This window comes from Falco naumanni, chromosome 6 (genome assembly GCF_017639655.2).
Source record: "Falco naumanni isolate bFalNau1 chromosome 6, bFalNau1.pat, whole genome shotgun sequence".
In the NCBI taxonomy this organism is placed as follows: domain Eukaryota; kingdom Metazoa; phylum Chordata; class Aves; order Falconiformes; family Falconidae; genus Falco; species Falco naumanni.
In genome coordinates this window covers 82464471-82483033 of record NC_054059.1, presented here as the reverse complement: position 1 = coordinate 82483033, position 18563 = coordinate 82464471, and the positions used below count along the sequence as shown (strand labels likewise).

Here is an 18563-nt window from a genome sequence, read left to right as displayed (position 1 = left end):
GGCAGTTGTTATTAAACTGTGACCCAGAACAAAGCCCTTGTGCTGAGCATCCCAGGATCCTGCCTTGAGCCAGAGTATCCCTCAAAGACAGGGTTGGGGTCGGTCGGTCCCTAACCCGTTACCAACATGCAGAGATCTGGCTGCCATTGGGTCTTAATCTGAAAAGAGAAGCTGTAATGGGACGAATGGGTTCATCTCAGTGATGGGATTGTATTACATGTCATTAGCAGGTTTTATCTTTATGGGGAATATAAAGCACAAAGCAGCTTCATTTTGAGGTTTGAACGCTAACCAATTAATCAGTATTTTGTGCCAGAACAGACAGACTATCCTTTTAGGACATACGAAGTACGTTGCAATCTTTAGTTGATTTTTTTTGTTACTGTTGTGGCAGATCACAGCACCAGTAATACTAAGGGATATTTGTGTTTAATGGTCAGAGGAACGGGGGTGAAAGAAAGGCCAAGATTTCCTCCTAAGAAAAGATACTAAATCCTCTGGGAGCAGGGGAAAATGAGGACCTTGGAGATCCCCAAGGAAGGAATGAGAAATGGACATCTCCCTGAAGAGTGGTATCTCCATCAGATGGACAGGAGCTGTAGGGTGCAGAGATGAGATCTCTCCCTCTTTCCATCTGAGAGGGAGAAGGTAGTCTTAGGTTTGCTTCTGGGTGTCTAGATTAAGGGTTTTCTCAGATCTAGGTTCCACTGATCTCTCTACAACCCTTTGTAACCATGCTTTTTAGCTTAGATTTTATAAATGAATACCTTTCATTTGCCTGGTTTGATTTAGAAATTATTTCAGCAGTTGGCAGGATGCAAAACCTTACGTTCCCACAGGCATGATAACATTGAGATGTGGGCATCAGGAATGCTTGATTTCCATGTAACATTTTGGGAGTATCCAAAGAGTAACAGGCTGTTCTGCTGAGCTCTAAGGACTGTGCAGGTAATATCTTCTGGTGGCCTACATTATCCAGGCAAGTTCTTTGACAGCAGCAAGGTATCTAGGAAAATATTAATGTCCTGGGATTCTGTGGGTCATTTCTAACATTGATCTTAAAATAGGGTGCAACTGGTTTTCTACCCAGGGAAACTGTCATGTTCTTTCCAAGGCCACAAAAAAAAAAAAAAAAAAAAAAAAAAAATCCCAAAGCCTCTTTTGATTAGCTCAGCAACCTGTGGTGGTGTGTGGTGGTTTTTTTTTTTTTTTTTTTTTTTCCTTCAACTCTGGAATGTGCATTTAATCTTCCTTTGACCACCCATCTTCAGAGGGTGGTCCAACACTGGAACAGGCTTCCTAGAGAGATGCTCGATGCCCCAAGCCTGTCAGTGTTTAAGAGGCGTTTGGACAATGCCCTTAAAAACATGCTTTAACTTTTGGTCAGCTCTAAAGTGGTCAGGCAATTGGACTAGATGGTTGTGGTAGATCCCTTACAATGGAAAATGTTCTATTCTATATATAGATAGATGAATATTCTCTATTTAATGCTATATATGGTATTAGTCTAGCTGGTTATTCATCCAGATTAGCTGTACCTTCTCCATTACCACATCTGAGCTTATCACAGTCTTTTGTGTCACTAGTAGAATAGAATAGTAAAGCAGAAGGAGCTGTTATACCCTTTTACAAAAGAGGGACTAGTTCTTTGTTCTGCAAGAAAGTTGTGGGTTTGCAGAGGAAGGAAAAGGGCAGTGCCATTGCTGCTTGGATGTCCTTCATCTTTGCTAGTTTTGAGCAGTTCTCAGCCTCTCACTGGCTGAAAAAAACACCCAAACCAGCCTGTGCATGGCACCTCTGTTGGAGAAATTCCTGTACTGAATTGGTTCTGTTGCAGGTTGTTGCAAAGGCAAGATCTTCATAGTATTTAGTCCTATTGGATTACACTAATTTGCTAAACCACAGATATCTAGTGCCGCTTAAAATGCCCTTGGAATGGCAGCCTGGCCTCAAGGAAGGCACAAGGCTTTTGTGGGAACTATAGAACACCTGAGGTGGCTCTAGACATCATTTCTGGGAAGTAAAAGCAAAATACAGGCATGGTGCCATAATTGCTTTAGGCTTCTCTGTCTATTACTTGTCTCTCTCATGTTTATATGTTGGTCTTCGAGGCAGGGATTGTGTTCGGCAATGTTTGAATGGATGCCGAGCAAGAGAATTTTCACTGGATTTGGGAAAGGAAAGAGATTAAGCATATTGCAAAATGTGTGAAGTAATGATGTGGGTAACTTTTTTCTTATTCTAAATTCAGAGAAGAAAAATACAGAAAAATTGTGAACTCTTTCTCTGAAGTTCAGAACAGATGAAATGCTAGGTTTTAATATTTCAAAAAACACCTTAAACATTAAATAGTTACAAACTTTTCAAAAGTACTCCATATGAGATAATTTTTAGAAAAAGCACTAAATCTTTTAACATTAGAAATATAGCATTTTCATATTTTTACCATTTCAAAACCCATTTTCAGAATTGCTTAGCAGCTAAGACATTCATTAACAATGACACTTTCCCAGCAAACAAAATACCTTTTGAACAAACTGGAACTTAAAAAAGCAAACAAACAAACCAAAATATTCCTTTCTTGATAAATTTGCATTGACTGTGTTTCTGAAACTTGAGGAACACTCCTGGATACTGCAGTGCAGCCTGTAATACTGTTCATAGACCTTTTCAGGAGTTCATTACAACTATTAGATTAGTTCAGGGTTAATGAAAATTCTCCAGAAGTCCAAAACGTTCAGGGTTTTGAGAGAAACAGTTTTGATCTCCAGCATTGTTTAATCCTTAAATGGTTCCTTTTTTAAATTATTAAAACCAAACATTTAAACAGAGCTGAACTCCAGGGACAGACAGTTCTTTTTTTTTTTTTTTTGTTTTGTTACCGTTTTTTGTCTGGGTTTAGAATAAGAAAACCTAATTTCTGTTTACACCACTGCTTCCTTAAATACACCTCAAAGCAAAGTAGCTGCTCCCATTACACTTTCTACCACATCCATGGAGTCAAACTTGGACTGAGCCTCTAGTCACGCTCAGCTGCAAAGCAAGGTGGGAGATCTCACTTAAGTTCCCCAGAAGCCCTCCAAGCTGTGGCAATGCTTTCATGAAACCTGTTTCTGAATTTCAAAGTCGTGACAGACATTAAGTTATCACATGTCCCTGGTAAAGGATTTGTGTCTGATCTGTAAACCATGGTCTGTCTTTCCCGGGAGAACTGTCCGTGCATGTATGTAATCACTTCTGTCACCTCCTCCTGGACAGACCAATTTGATCCCAAAGACCATCCTTATGCTCAATGCACAAAGGAGATTATGTGCTTGCTCACACAAAGCAAAAGGGACGGAAGATGTTGTATGGAGACCTACCCATCCTCCAAAAGGATGCACCAAAAGGGAGGTTGGGATATGCACATCAGGAATCCACAATGACAACTGTCAGTAGCTAAGATATGCTTAGTATTAGTGGCTGCTTTGGGTTATTTTTTTCACTTTCCTGCCTTTGCAGCTTCTTTGGCTGTTCTCTGTGGCCTCACGCATTCTTCTGTTGACTGCCGAGAAGACAGAGCCACCTTCATCAAATGTGATGTCCAAGTCACCGTGGGTTCCTACCACCAGAGAGGATATGTGTCTTACCTGTATGTCTGTGAGGACAGCCCACCTCAGCAGCACTGGAGGGACATCAACCCACCCCAGAGGTGTTTTGCTGGTCTCTTTGCCAGGTTGGTGCTTTTTCTCCTCAACAGCTGAGTGGGCCCATCCATGAGCAACACCCCCAGAAGATATCTCACCTTTTGCAGAACTGGCCTCTGCCAAATGATGGACTGAGGAAGCATATTTCTAGTTCTTAGGTTGAAGCCAGCAGAGCGATTTAGCCTTGAGTCCACTAGGGAGCTCCGCTGGGTTGTGAAATTCTTTCCTTGTGTCTATCAAAGCAACACTAGTCCCCCCCTCCTTCCCTCCCGTCTTTTTAAAGGGTTTGAGAGACATCAGAAAATCCATCTCGTAAACAGCCTGCTTTGTTCCTTCTTAGGTTTTAATATTTATCTTCTGATCCAAAGCAACATCTGGTGGATGCCAATGGGGAAAAAGATTAGGCATTATGAAAAGCAGAAGGTTGTGTTTTTTTCTTCTTCTCTCCCCCGCCCCCCCCCCCCCCCCCCCCCCCCCCTTGCCCCCCTTCCTTTCTCCAAGCAGTTTCATGAGTAAAAAGTAGCAGAGAAAATTCAGCAGGTTGTGCAATATTTACTCAGCAAGGGTGCTCAGGCTTTGCAAATCCAAGGCCAAGTTGCCTAGGAGTATAAATTGGTACCATTGCTTTTAATGGAGCTGTGGGGATTTATACCTGCAGAGCACTTACTTCTAGGAGTAAGAGGGAGGTCTGAATTAAGGAATAAATGGATGAACAAAACTTTCTAAAGGACACTAAAGAAATAGAGGATTAGAATATCACTGCAATGCATTGCCCATGATCTGCTGTATATGGTGAACCCCATTCCTGTCTGGTGGGTGATGCTGCAGTCCAGGTGTTTCAATGGAGTTGCAGAGATTTGGTACTCATCTTTATCTGGTCCTTATGTCACAGCTGGTGTTGTGAGTCACCAGAGGGAGTTCCAGATGCCCTGTGTTGAGAGAAGAAAACCAACTGGATTTACTGAACAAAGGCAGCAGACACAAACGGCACCATGTTTTTAACTTGTTTAAAAAAAAAATTAAAAAGAAAGATCTACATAGTTACAGCATCTGCCTGGCAGACTGTCATTTCTTCCCGCACACCAGTTTTCTTAATTTGACCTGGCTTTCGTAAGAAATAGACACCTTAAGAATGATGAAATTTTTGTCAGTTTTGAGAAAATCTGTCCTAGGGCAGAAAAAAATTATTTTCCTCTTGCGGGAGAGCAAGGCAGAATTGTGCCCTGAACTGTTTGCCAGCAGACTGCAGGCCAGAGCGCAGGAATCTGGCCAACTGACCTGTCCAAAGTCACATCGTGCATTGGTAATGTCCTGTGACATCCTAGGAGATGGGGAGGACAGTTTTCTTGGGGCAGACACGAGTAGGGAGTCTTAGAGAGGTAAAAAGAATTAATCTTGAAATTAAACTAATTTCATCAGTTCTATTGCTCCTGGAATGACTTCAGTGTTTCAGTACAAGAAACTTGTCTTGTCTTACTGAATCCTGTTTTTTTTTTTTTTTTTGCTTTGTGTTTCCTGGGTATCAAAACGGTGCTCAGGTCTTTACTTGTAAAAAAGGTGTCTGCAATGTGTCTATTCCTATGATTGTTTTTCTGCTTGCTCCTTTTCTTGGTTTGAGCTGCTCCTGTGTAAGGAAAAGTCGTGCGGTCCGTTCGCTGACTGTTTCCTTATTGTTTTTTGCTGTGGTTTTGTCCAATTTAATTGTGAATGTCCCAGAGACAGGGTTTATTATTCCTTCAGGGAATCCTATCAGGGAGATATTTCTGAACCAAATCAATCAACTTTTTCTTAACTAATGTTTTCCCACTCTTCCAGTGTCTTCAACCTCTTTGTTATTATCATTAGTTTTTCCCCTTGTGCTCAAGCTTGTCTAGTAGTTAGAAATTAAAACTTGGGTTGCCGAGGAATTTTCCAGAGTACTGAGTTTTTTTAATGGTAAATCTATTTCTAAACTGGTTCTTGCTGAAGTGGAGCAGGGACAAAGAAGATTGATTTCAAGTGAGTTTCCTGATCTGAAAAACCTAGGGAGAAGTAGAGGAAGAGGGAGTTTAAAGACATCCAAATTACGTGTTTCAGAACTTTGGAAAACTTTTTTGTTTAAATTTCAGTTCAGAAAAAATGTTTCATTTCCAAATATTAATAGAATTTGTAGAAAAGTATTAGAAAATTGAACTGTTCAAATTAGAAAATAACTGTTTGTAGAATTGCCGAAGTATTACACATGGATTACTGTAATCAATAACAGTAACTAATAATAACCAAAAAACATATGAATTTGTATTCTGTGCAAACATTCAAGTGGTAAGACATCCATTCCAGGATGGGGACAAAACTACTTAAATCATTCCTGGCTTAACTGCACATCAAATCTCTCCTCTTCTTTCTTACTACTTCTACAGTGGTTTGAATAAAGCTTCTCCTAACCTATTCTGTACTATAACCTATACTTTGTGAGCGTATAATGGCAAATGTGTATTACTTAGAAGGGGTGCAAGTCTTGCCATTAACCATTCTGGTACTAAGATGTGTCACTGAATTTCCTTTAATATGTCACCCCTTTTTTTTCTTACATTTCATTTAAATGCTGCAGTTTGTTAACAGTTTTCCAGCATCAAGGTTTCAGGATGCAGTTACTAGGGGACAGGGAGGAACTGGCTCTTTGCCTATAAGCAAAGCTTGTTAAGTTTTTGTAAAAAGATGTGAACAACTGCTCAAAGGTCCTAGTATTGACTTCAGTGCCTGGCAAGTTGGTCCTATGCCCTGCATCCAGCCCACAACAACCCCTTTCTGTCTTTAAAACAGTTGGTTATTTAAAAGACACAGCTTTTTCTTGTAGCATTAAAAAGAAGTTCTATGCAGTCTTGAAAGAAAGCCCAGTCCATTGAATTATTGCACAGGACAAGAGCAGTTCTCAAAATGTTGCTATCAAAAGCATGTGTAGTTCCCTACGGCTGGCTTTTGATTATTGATACAGCAGAGGGAAAGGTTCATTTAAATATAGCGATAAAAATTCACTGTTAAGAAGGTTCAGCTACTTGCAGAAGGCTTTTTTCCCGTTGTTTCTAATGTGGCTGCTGCCTTTAACACTTTAACCCTGAAGAAGGGCAACAAAACAAACACCCCCTAAATGCACTGTCAGAGCAGCTCTTTGTTTGCACAATGAGCTGCTATATCCAGCATGGTTTGGAAATTTCAGGTTCATTAAACCATTCTGCTCATCACCCTCCTAACAAAGCTCTGAGTGTTGCCTTTCCAATTAGGTCAATTTTGGTAGAACTTAGGCTCCTGACTTTGGCACTTCAGAAAATCCTATTAGATGGGGCTTTCCTGAGCCTGAAAACCTTTGAAAATCCTGGTCCTACCTATCTGATCCTCTATTTTGTCAGCAAATCACAGTATGAACTCTGTCCTTTCTTAGCCACTCAGAAAAGTGGTATAATTTCTGAGTTATGTTGGTGTTTGCTCTAACTCATCTCCTTTCTGCTCGCCTTCCCACAAGATGCAGATGTGTTTCTGATGGTGGGATGGGGAGAGGAAGAAGAAGGAGCAATGGCTGAGGAAGGAATGAAAAGTGATATTGGATTACACCATCCTGATCCAAAGCCTGTAGAAGTAAATTTGGAAGTTTTCCCCTCATTTTGAGAGATGTTGGATCCTGTAGCTCCCCATAATGAAATGCTACCAAAGTCAGCAGCAACTCCAAGGGAAAAAAAAATGTTTCCTCCCCACCACCTTTCCTGTTACTTCTTCCCCCTATGCAAGGGGAGGCTTTAGAGCAAATGTCTGTTAGTATAACTGGCACATATATCGAATCTGCTTAGTCTGGGCTGTTAAGTAACTTTAATTAATTTACTAAGTTAATGTTCCAGTGCTAGCAACAAACCATCATTGCAATCAGCTGGGTAGCAGGAATTGGAACCCCTAAATGAGCTCATTTTTTCACAGTTGGAATTAGGGACCAGTTAGCCAGTTGTGTGGTTTTTCCAATTTCTCCCCTTGCCCTAGGGGAGTTGCAAGTTATTCATTCCCTATTGCTAAGTGTGAGTAAGATGGGGAGGGGGGAGACAGGAACAAACCCTACACCATGTAGGAGTCCATCTTTGATCCTAACACTGCTGATTCCCTAGCTGTTGTCTGCGCTTATCTTCCTGCCTTGGTCCTAGAGTCGTGTTTGCTACTATTTGTAATAGTTTGGGAAAGCAGAAAGGCATCACTGAGAGATATTTACTGCATGTATTTTCATCCCGAGTCTGTGCAGATAAAGGGGGGAAAAACAAATAAACAATAAAAGAATGGAAACAAAATTACAGAAATTTGCAAAGTTTGACAAATGGTGGCCAGGAGTTGCCACAAGCTAATGGCTTGCAATGATTAATAAGAGTAAAAATAATTGCATTTCATTAAGATTGATGACACCCCATTTAACCTCCCTTCTCGTTTCAGCCCTAAAGTGGAAAGAGATGAAGTTCTCATCTATAATAGCTCCTGTAACATTACCATGGAAACTGAGGCAGAGATGGAGTGTGAGGGAGCTAATCAGCCAATTACTGCCAAGATTACTGAGATATGGAAAAACTGGGGCCAGAACACTCAGGTATAATCAAATCTTTTTTACAGACTGATTCAAACAGCTTAAAATTAAATTTGTAATATTGTGTACATTTAAAGGGGGCAAAAAAAAAAACAATTTAGGCAGAGCAGCAGCAATATATAATATTAAATGCTTTCCAACTTTGAATAGCAGTTGTAATGCAGTGCAGCTGAATTAATGGTTAACTATGGTTAATCATGTATTTTATGAGACATAAATGAGCTTTACCTTATTTTCTGTGCAATGCAGGTGTTTTTTCAAACTCTCCCTTGTTTATATAAATTCAAAGTCTGTCTTAAAAGTGTTATTTTCTGTTACTTGAAATCTTAGCCATGAGATACAGAGTTTCAGCTCACTGGCAGAAACTTAGCATTCAGCATTTGTGCAGCTCTGCTTATATATGTTTTTTTCTCCTCTTCAGTATCTGAAGTAAAATGGGACAGTCCTCTCCGTGCTATGTGCGGGTACAGCAAGAAGAAAGACATATGTAAAGAGTTCATGACAAAAAATTATGACTCTGAATTAACATGATTGTAGGGCTCTATATCTAAAAAGGTAAATGTAAAATGTCCTTTTAAAGTCCACGTGGTGTTGCAGAGTTTTGGGGGGCTTGAGCTAAATACTGGGTTGTGCCACCTGTGAGAAGAAGTTCAGAGGGGTTGGATATTTGGAGAACATCAAATATCCCTTTGTCACTCACCTTTCCTAAATGAGCAGCTCCTGAGAAGTGGTGGGGACCTACCATGTACAGGGCAGAGCAAGTGGGAAGAGTTCCTCACCTGACTTATGGTAAAAAAACAAATGCTGTTTTTTAATCTATTAAATCAAATTATCATGCAGTCTTCTTGATACAGTTGAAACCTAGAGAAATGAAGTTTGTTTGCTTAGCGTTGGTGTTAAATCTACCATGGTCATTTTTAACTCTGACATCTGTAATGACGTTTTCTTTACTCCCCCATCCCACCCCAAAAGCGGCTGCAGTGTCCTGGCAAAGTAATTTCAGTGTGTTTCCAGTATCGGATTCTAGATCTTTTACTAAGAACCTCTGACTGTTTGCCTTACCTTACATGTATGGTACTATTGCAGCTGGGTATCCCAAAATACAATTGCTTGCCTTCATTCTGTTAAGTCTGTCTTGATCTGTGAAGGAATGTCACGTGTAGCCCTTTACCTATTCGTGTTGATCTGCCAGTCAGCCTTGCTAGTCACGCTACCAGAAACGTGCCCAGCTAAGAGAAAACCAAGCCCCAAAACTTGCTGGTTGGCAACTGCAGGAGGACAGCAAAGGGAAGTACTCAGGCAAGTATCAGATCAAATGGTAACTGCTCCTTCCTATTCATATTTTCCTTCCTGAATGTGATAAGGGGATCTCTACAGCCCCAGAGCCTGGGCTGCAGCGTGTAGGAGGTATTACCTGCTGTTGGCTGTGATCTGAACAGCTCAGCTGTGTCACAGGTCCTGTAGTCTCAGTAACAAGATGATGACAGGTTGTCTTTTGACTCAGGTAGGAGCAAGAATAGGAAGAAGTGGTGAGGTTTGGCCCTACTATGGTTTTTCTGCTCAGAGTGGGGAAAATCACGGAAGTCCTAAGTGTTCTGAATGATTAAATTCATTCAGGGAGAGCAGGACAAAACTAGCAGTGCTTTTAGATCTGGGATTTGTGGCTGCTTAATGAACCCAGAGGGCCTTTGGAATCATTTTATCCCTCTTCCCAAAACTGGTCTGGGTGAGCAGAGGTGGATGGGTGGGGAGTTCAGATAAATGGTTTCAATTTTGGTCCCTTTCTAGCTGACAGCATCCTGTTAAGATTTACGACCTGGTGCAGCATATACATGCTTCACTGTAGAGATTTAAATCATGTCATGTGAACTGGCCTTACCTTTCCAGTGGAAATAATGGTCCCCAGGTTCAGCACTAAGCGGTGAAATGCATTAATAGCACCACGTGCCTTAGGATAATGGTGCTATTAGCAGGCAGCACCACTCTGTGTACAAGTAATGGGGCTGCATCTCTTTATAATAACATCTGGCACATCTATTGAACTCTCATGCAAGGATCTCAAAGCGCTTCGTAAAAAACGGGCCTGATCTGTAGCTGTTCTCAGCATACCTACATTGCTCAGTGCTTTGTTTTCTACTTACTCTTCTGCTTACTCTCTTCTGAAGGATGCCCAGGCAGGCTGATAACTCAGCAGTGTCTTAGCACAGCTGAGCTTTGTGGGAGGGTTGCGGCAGAGATGATTAGATGATGATGGAGCAGAATTAGCTCCAGGATGGCACTGGAAGTAAAAAGAATTGTTGCAGAAAGGCTGACAGACGCTTATATTATCAAGAGCATGGAATGAATGGGCATTGGCAAGAAGAGAGAACAACCTCCGTTCAGAGCAGAAAATATTTTTTTTTAAAAAAAGTTTGGTTCTGGGAACTTGAGTCTAAGGGATACAGACATTAGGGTAAGGTCCTTTTTATTTCAGTCATTTTAAGACACCTAATAAGACCTGCCTGTAATTCTAGAAATAATAAGAAAGACATTAATGTGATTAGTTGGGATTTGGTAGGCTGGAAATGAGGTGAACGTAGACTGTGAATGTGACAAGGTTTGGCAGCAATCTCCTGGTGGGAGAACGCCGGGCAGGAAGATCCAGAGATGCCTGGGGAGGAGCGTGGTGGGTGCATGAGGGAGGCTGGGTGCCATGATATGAGGGAGGCTGGGTGCCATGACATCCCCAGTAGCAGGGAACCAAACCAGACGTGACCTGGCAGCATTGAAGAGAAATCCACGCATAAGGATCCTGGTGTACAGTGAGTGGCAGAGGCATGTCCATTGGCTTGATCTGCCTTTGACCAGCACGAGCGTTGCAGTGAATGGAAATAGTCCATTTTTCTCTTACCTGACTCTGCAGAACAGTATCCAGACAGTGAATTCACCCTGGATCTGTCAGCTTTACTAAAAATTGCATTAAATGGCTGTTGTAACTCATCCAGGAATCGGACCTTAGCCATGCTTGTTGGGTTTTGAATAACAACATGTTGCCAGATCAATTCTCCTGTTTTTCTGGTCACATCCAGAGGATATTATATGCATTCCTATGGTGTTCCCCCAACACCTGTTTGAATTGCAAGTGTATATGTACGCCAAAGATGCCAAAGAGATTAACAAATGCTGCAAATGTTCTTCCTCGGTGCATTAGAGGTGGTTGTCCTTTGAACTTCTTTTACTGTCTTAGATACGCAGAAACTCCAATTACTAGAGGATCATTGTACATAGATAGAAATTCTTCACAGATGCAATTCTCCTGCCCCATTTCTTTAACTCCCATTTTCCCCTGCTAATTTTCATTAAAATAGATCTTTATATGTATTTAAGAAATTAGCTCTAGGTACCTTAATTTTTGGATGATCTGCATGAGATGGCTAAGCTTAATTCTGCAGGGAAGAGAGTTCTTCTACCTTTGATTTCAATATAACTTTGCTGAAAAATTGGGCTGTAGCTATCATAAAAAATTAGAATGTTATTTTTGAAAATGCTGTCTGTTTTGTTCATGTTGTGCATGTTGTTCCCTTGAGTCAGGTACTTGAATTTGCTGTCTAGGTTGAATCCCTCTGAATATTTGTGGGCAGAATCCTCAGGAAAACAGCTGTATTTTCTGGTAGGTGATGCAATATCCATCACTTAAGTTTTGTCCCTTCAAAGCTGATCTCCGAGTTGTTGCTTGCATGGTTACAATCTGAGCTGGGCTCAGCTCTGAATCTAGAGGACCTCCAAGATTTTGGGGAGTTTCAAGTTGCTGGCTGGAGATCCGTGAGTTGCATGGCAGACTTAATGAAATTTAAGTTCACCAACTTGGACTTTACCTGGGGACTGGTCTGTCCCACCACCCCCAGAGAATAGCTTTTATACTTTTCTTCATAAACTGATTTAGGCCCTTGCCTCACTTTGTGTTTGAAGTATTTTATCCCCTATGACTTAATTAGGTTGTGCAAAGTAAGCAGGAGGCCTCTGCCCCACTGTTGCATTCAGCATCATCAGTGTTTGTAACTTGCTTCATTATTATCTAAGGAAGAGTTGCAGAATAATTTTTATATTGGTACATAATGAAGTTTAGCCTACTTAAAGGAGAGGGGGAAAAGAAAACAACCCATAACCGCCCCCCCCCACCCCAGCACTGATTGTATATCCCACAGGACTTAATTAGTTCACAGTTTCATGATACTCTGGATAATGGGAAGATATGAATTAAATAATAAAAGGGAAAAGTTCTAATGCTCACTCAGTACCTGTCCACTTCCACCTTGGTTGCATAATGAGATGTCAGCTACCGTGACACTGATGAGACATGTAAACCATGCTGATAACACACGTAAAGGATGCTCATGGGAAGGTTTGACCAGGCTTGGATGTCTCTGAACCCATTATGCTTAGTGAGCCTTCAGATTATTATTCCGGATCACTGGACCAGACCTAATCATCATGCAAGCATGCTGTTTGAGCAGTGCTTCCCTGCTCTGGCTCCCCCTCCTCCCCTGGCCCAGATGGGTGATATAATGTTTGTCGGAGGGCAGATGCCGCGTACATTAAGTCAGTCGTAGGGAAGCTGAACTGGTATACTAGTGAATTCTCTACAACCCAACCCTCGAGGGGTCCCTATTAAGAAATAGAAGGCTAATAAAAAAATAACTTGCCAGATAAAAATGCCATCCTGGATTATGGCTCTGCCTGGGTATGCTGTGCTGCCTTTAGTTTGTTTTTAAATAGGGCATTAAAGGAAGGTCCTGAGATTTAAGAAGTGGCTTAGAGTATTGAGGATCTGTAAATTCTTGGCTTGGTGATTGATACCAGGATAACTGCTTTGTTCACTTCTCAGCACAAAAAAAAAAAAAAAAAAAAAAAAAAAAGAGAGAAAAATAAAACCACAAAAGGCTGTGTCTGAGAGATGCAGTCACCTAAGATACCCTGGCTGTTCAGCTTCCACTTAATGTAATCAGAACTAGCTCTCCAAATCCCTTGCATTCCGCTGCAGATCTTAGAATCACTCCTTTCTTTCTTTTTTTGGGCCCTTGTTTTCCCCATTTACCATCACCCTGGATGCTGCATTATTTGAAGGGGAAGAAGGAGATGAGATCATTTTGCCTGTTGGAGATATACTTTATAAAGGTGGCAAATCCTAGGCAGCTTTCTGGGAAGCATAAAAGGTTCTCCGGAAACATGAAGCACTCTGAACGTAAAGGGCTCTTACTTTGTTATTGACAGCAGGACTGATGCCAAACCTCTCAACCATGTTGTCCATCTGTGAGGGACACAAGTGATGGGAGGTGACTCTGCTTGGCAGGTCCAGCAGGCTCTTTGCACTCTGCATAGTAGATGCCCGATGCTCTTTTACTCTTGTTTTAGTGCCATCCTCATGTTGAGTGGATGTTTGATGGGTGCATTTTTAATGGTGATAGGGTCATAATTGGTTGTGCTTACATGCAGACATGTGAGGGCTTCCAGTCCGTGGTCAGATAGGTTTATAAGTATCTTATGTTTAAAAAAAACTCAATGAAATAACAAAATCCAGTAATTCTAGCAGGGTACCAGTACCTAAGGATGAAGGTGTGGGGTATTGTCTGTCAAGCTTCTTTGCCTTCAGAGCCCTGGCACACTCTAATATCTACACTGTCTCCCCTTGGTGCCCTTTGGCCATCTATTTCCACCTGCCCTCCATCTCCTGTACTGTCCTTTTTTTTCCTTGAGCACCAAACAACACCAGAAAGGGCAAAGAAATCCTTTCTCTGCCTTCTCCAGTGCTCTCCTTTGCTGGAATGCCCATGAGGGCAACAGCTACACCAGTCTGAGAGTGGTTAAGCAGGATAGGGATGAGACATGCTGCCTGTGAGGGTGGATGCATCCGGGTCTGAGCAGGAACCCACAAACCGTGGGCTAGCAGAGATGGAGCACTTGGGTTTGTGCTTCCTCCACCTTGATGCAAGGGAAGCGGTGCTGCCTGCCCTGCGTTACTGTTTTGGGGAGATGGATGCTAAAGGGTGCTTCAAAAGTGGCCTTTCCTCTTCACCCTCCTTACCTTAATACAGAAAAGTTTACACTGGAAGCAACAGAGCAGATTCCATCTTGATACATAGTTTTTTTGTAGGGGTTAATAAATCAGCTCCCTTTTTCTCAACTGGAGGGAGAATTATAATAAGATAGGATATTTCATTCCTGTGTATCCCTTTAGATGCTTTAAAACACCAGATGCTTTTATTTGGCCATAAGGGGTCACATCTTGCAGAGGCTGGGGAATCATTTCCTTTGACTCTAGCTTACTAGGGAGGATCCTGATAGTACCTGACATCATGGTGTCTTGGGCTTTGATTAGGGCTCCCGGGTGCTTTGGCAGCACAAATAGCCAAAAATAACCATGTCACACAAGGTGGGATGTCAGGAGTAAGGCTAGATGAAATTCTTCTAAACTATTGTGTGTATGTTTTCCATAAATATGCACTTTCAACAGCCCAGCAAGCCCACCCTTGCATCTCCATGTTCCCTGTTTTCTTACCCTGCTAGCTTGTTCACAGTGTTATTTTCAGAAGGGGGTAGGGAAGGCAACAAAACCAACCGAGATTTGCAAGCCTCACAGAAAGGAAGTGGGGGAGTCCATAATAATATAATAAAAAGAAAACCAGAACTCCAGTCTTGGGGTGCGGATGCTATCGGAGCAAAGAGGTACCATCTGCAAGGTTGTTAAGATGTAGAGAACCAAGATGGCCTCCACAGTAACCACAGGCAATGTGAAGAGATAAATGGTTGACCCGAGCCCGTGTCAGGCTAGGATTGATGCCACTATCAGCCCTAGTGCCTTTGCAATGATTTTTTAAAAAATCTCTGATAGAGTGTGTTATCTAGTTACTGGCACGAGGGCAATGGCCTGGAGGCAGTGAGGAGGAGGGGGGAGGAAGAAGGAGAGGAGGAGGGAGAGAAAGAAAAAACGGTCATTCCAGGAGGACAATCTCTGTTGGACTAAATGAGAAAATAAGGACCTTGCTCTGAAAGGGGATGGTAAATAAATAAATAATAATAAAAAGTGGCTGCTAGGTGTGTGAGAAAAGGATAAGCAAAATTGCTTCTCTTTCTTTCTCTGTGTTGTGTGGTGTGGTTTTTTTTTTTTTTTTTTTTTTTTTTTTAATGGGATCGGCCTTGGGGCTGCAATAGGAAATTTAGAAGAAGTGCTTGTGGTGTGGGATTTTTTCCTTTTACTTTAATTTTTTGCTTCCTGATTTGAGGCTTAACTCTTTCATCTCCTGCTGTCAGATCAAAAATGAAGGACTGAACAGCCCCTTGTTTTTTGTTGGTTTGGGGTTTTTTTGTGTTTTGGTTTTTTTTCTCCCAATCTCACCATTTTATTAGTATCTCCGAGGAGATTGCTTCCAAAATTATACATGCCTTTTCAGGTAGCCCTCTTCTCTCCATCGCTCATACTGCTGCACTAGAGGCACATTGGAAGCCACCCCCAGCGTGGGATTCTGTTACCCCCGAGGTGGGATGCCATTATTCCCACGATGGGATGCCAGTCCCCTGTAACCCACAGCACATCACAGCCTTTCCACTTGCATTTAAACACACCCATGTGAAATCAGAATAGAGCATGGCTCAGTTTAATGAGAACTGTTTTCCTTCTTCTCCCTCCATTTATTCCTGCTCCCCACCCTTAAGAGAAACACAGATTCAGAGTGAAAAGTGTTGTTTTGGAGATGTTCCTCCAGGGGAGAGAAAGCAAATCTTTCCCTTCCTGCATAAAGGGAAGGCTCGAATTAAGGTCAGGAGGGTGTGGGGAAGCCTTCCTGAGGGACTGTGGGCACATTTTCTCTCCACTTGCTTCTAGGCTCTTGTACAGAGTCTTGCTGCCACTTTCCTGTTTAATTATGACAGAAACTCTAATTGACGACTTCAACATTTAGGCAGTTTTGGGGGCAGGGGGGGGAGCATTCTGCTGTTGAAAGCATGGCTATGGTTCTCTGTTCATGGCACTCGCTCTCCATTTGGGGGAAGGGGCTTGGGAGCATTTGATGCCTGGGTTTGTGCTGGGGTGCACGGCCTTGGGCTCTGCTTGAAGCCCGAAGGAAGCTTTCTCCATCACCCCATATCAAATTCAACTGGAAAAGGGCTGGGCCCCTTGGAGACAGTCATTGCCCAGACTTGTTCTGCATTGGAGCGTGGCTTTGATGTAAGTGAAGGTCTTGCCCACCCTCCGTAGGTGTGATGTGGGCTGAAGATCCTTTCAGACACTTGCATCACTAACTTGGGGCTCTGTGTCACCATATGACTTCATGTCCTCTCCCCAGTCCTGAACAGAGCAGTACCGGGGACTTGATGCTCTGCACAGGAGTTTTCTGTGTAACAGAGGCACTGGCTGACCTACAACCACTTCCCGAATGTTTCTGGGGCCTGGTTCATCACCCAGCAAGGTCTGGGCATGTGGTCACCTTGTTTTGAAAGCTGGGAGATGTTTATAGCATAGACTTGGACAGAGCAGGACCATTGGCAGGGCCCTTGATTTAACTGGACCATGAATGGAGATGCTGTCTTCATGCTCTTCAAGCACCACCAAAAGCATGTGGCCAAGGCTGAGAACTGGGTTTCACCATGGTGTTGGAGGCAGCTCCAGGTCTTAAACAATGAAATGCCAGATCTGGAGGTGAGTGTGTTTCCTTTAGACTCAAGCAATAATCAGAGCCATTTTGCTTTATTTTTTTGTTTTCTTGGTGTTTTGTTTTAGGCTCCTAAATCCACACTAAGGCCCTGATTGACACATGAATGCCCAGTTCTGAGCAAATTTTAAACCTTCCCCTCGATGGCCTTGTTTCCTCATCCACATGAAAATTCATTTGCTTTAATCTTCCAAAATGCTGAGCCTACATGTGTGTTGGTATGTGTCGAGTGCCCTGGTGGCTCCATGTTCCTGCAAGTGACTCCTAACTGTTGGCAATTTATTCACAGACATTTATGCAGGAAAAAGACTTACTGGCTGAATAAAAAGCCATTGACTTCTCAGGGACATTTACTCATTTAGATGAGCACTGGCTGGATATGGGCCAGTAACTCCGATGGGTTCATTATCATTAGTCATGGCTTGCAGAGGAAGCAGGATCTCCTTTTTCTGTTTCTACAATGTTTCTACTAGGCTGTAGACCATACCTGAATCTGGTGCCTCTGTCATTTATGGCATCTGGTGAGTGGTAGGTGCTGGATTAGGCCACTTCTATAGGGACATAGCTCTAAAAAGCTGAGTTTGGTACATGGCCTGTTCTCTAGCCACGAGTGCAGGATCAGGCTTCCCATCTGATCCACAAGAAGTGAGAAGCAGCCTGGGATAGAGTGTGTATGGTGGGGACAAGCTGGGTTTTGCTTACTTTAGGAAAAAAATTGGTAAATCCTGAGGATAACAAAAACCTGAAAAGCTTGATCTCCTAGTAAGCTGGTGGTATTGACAGAAAATCTTGTATTGTGATTTCTTCTGTGTACAGGCTTCAGAGTAAGAGTAGAGTAAGGATGAGCAGTATTTGTTGTGTTGTTTTTTCTTTTTTAAGGTTTGATTTTTTTTTTCTGGTTTTGTTACTGTTGGTGTTATCGCAAGGTTTTTCGTAGACTCAGCAATGTCAACTAAGTGTACAGTTAGAGGACAGATGAACTGCTGTACTATTTCAGTTCTGAGAGTGTTTATTAAAAACTTACCAAAATAATTGCTGTAGCAGGAGGAAAAACCAGCACGTTCAATCGCTCTGCCACAATTAATCTGCTGGAACCTTCCTTCTGTCTTTAAGGAAAGGGTTAATTTTATGTGACTGCTAGTAAAAACAAGCTGTTTTCATGATGAGTCTGTAATAGCTGGCTGATAGACTGACTTAACAACTGCTTGCTAAACACTGGGTAGGTTCCCCTGATTGGCAGCTCTGTAAGTGGAAGCCCCTCGTGTCCAATCTGTCCCTGTGAATAGCTGCAGAGCAAAGGACTTCATTAAGGGATCGTAAGGCTACCTCGTAAAAGCTAGCAAATAATTATGACAGCAATGAGAAGGAGTGGAGGCGACTGAGCGCTCTGTGGTCTCTGTGAAGAAAAGCAGACATCCCAGGGCAGGGGAGCATCAGGTGAAGTGGACGTTATAAACACTTTCCTGTGAATGCTGCATCTTCTCAATAAAGCCTTGGTTTAGCCCGTCTACAGCTCTAACAAAATATTCCCAGTTAACTTCATGGGTGGTGCAGGGCTGGGAGCTGTTAGCTCATACTCAGTTAAATTTCAAATGTCAGAGC

The 18563-nt window shown here is 42.2% G+C and overlaps 1 protein-coding gene across 4 annotated transcripts in view; it reads left to right on the top strand.

The window, feature by feature from the left end:
- Window positions 1-18563, top strand: part of PKHD1 (PKHD1 ciliary IPT domain containing fibrocystin/polyductin) — a 275282-nt gene that overhangs the window by 56987 nt on the left and 199732 nt on the right. For all 4 annotated transcript variants that reach the window (XM_040598035.1, XM_040598036.1, XM_040598034.1 and 1 more), the window contains 2 exons: window positions 3502-3715; window positions 8130-8280. In XM_040598035.1, the coding sequence (XP_040453969.1) occupies window positions 3502-3715; window positions 8130-8280 (365 nt within the window). The remainder of the gene's footprint in view (window positions 1-3501; window positions 3716-8129; window positions 8281-18563) is intronic.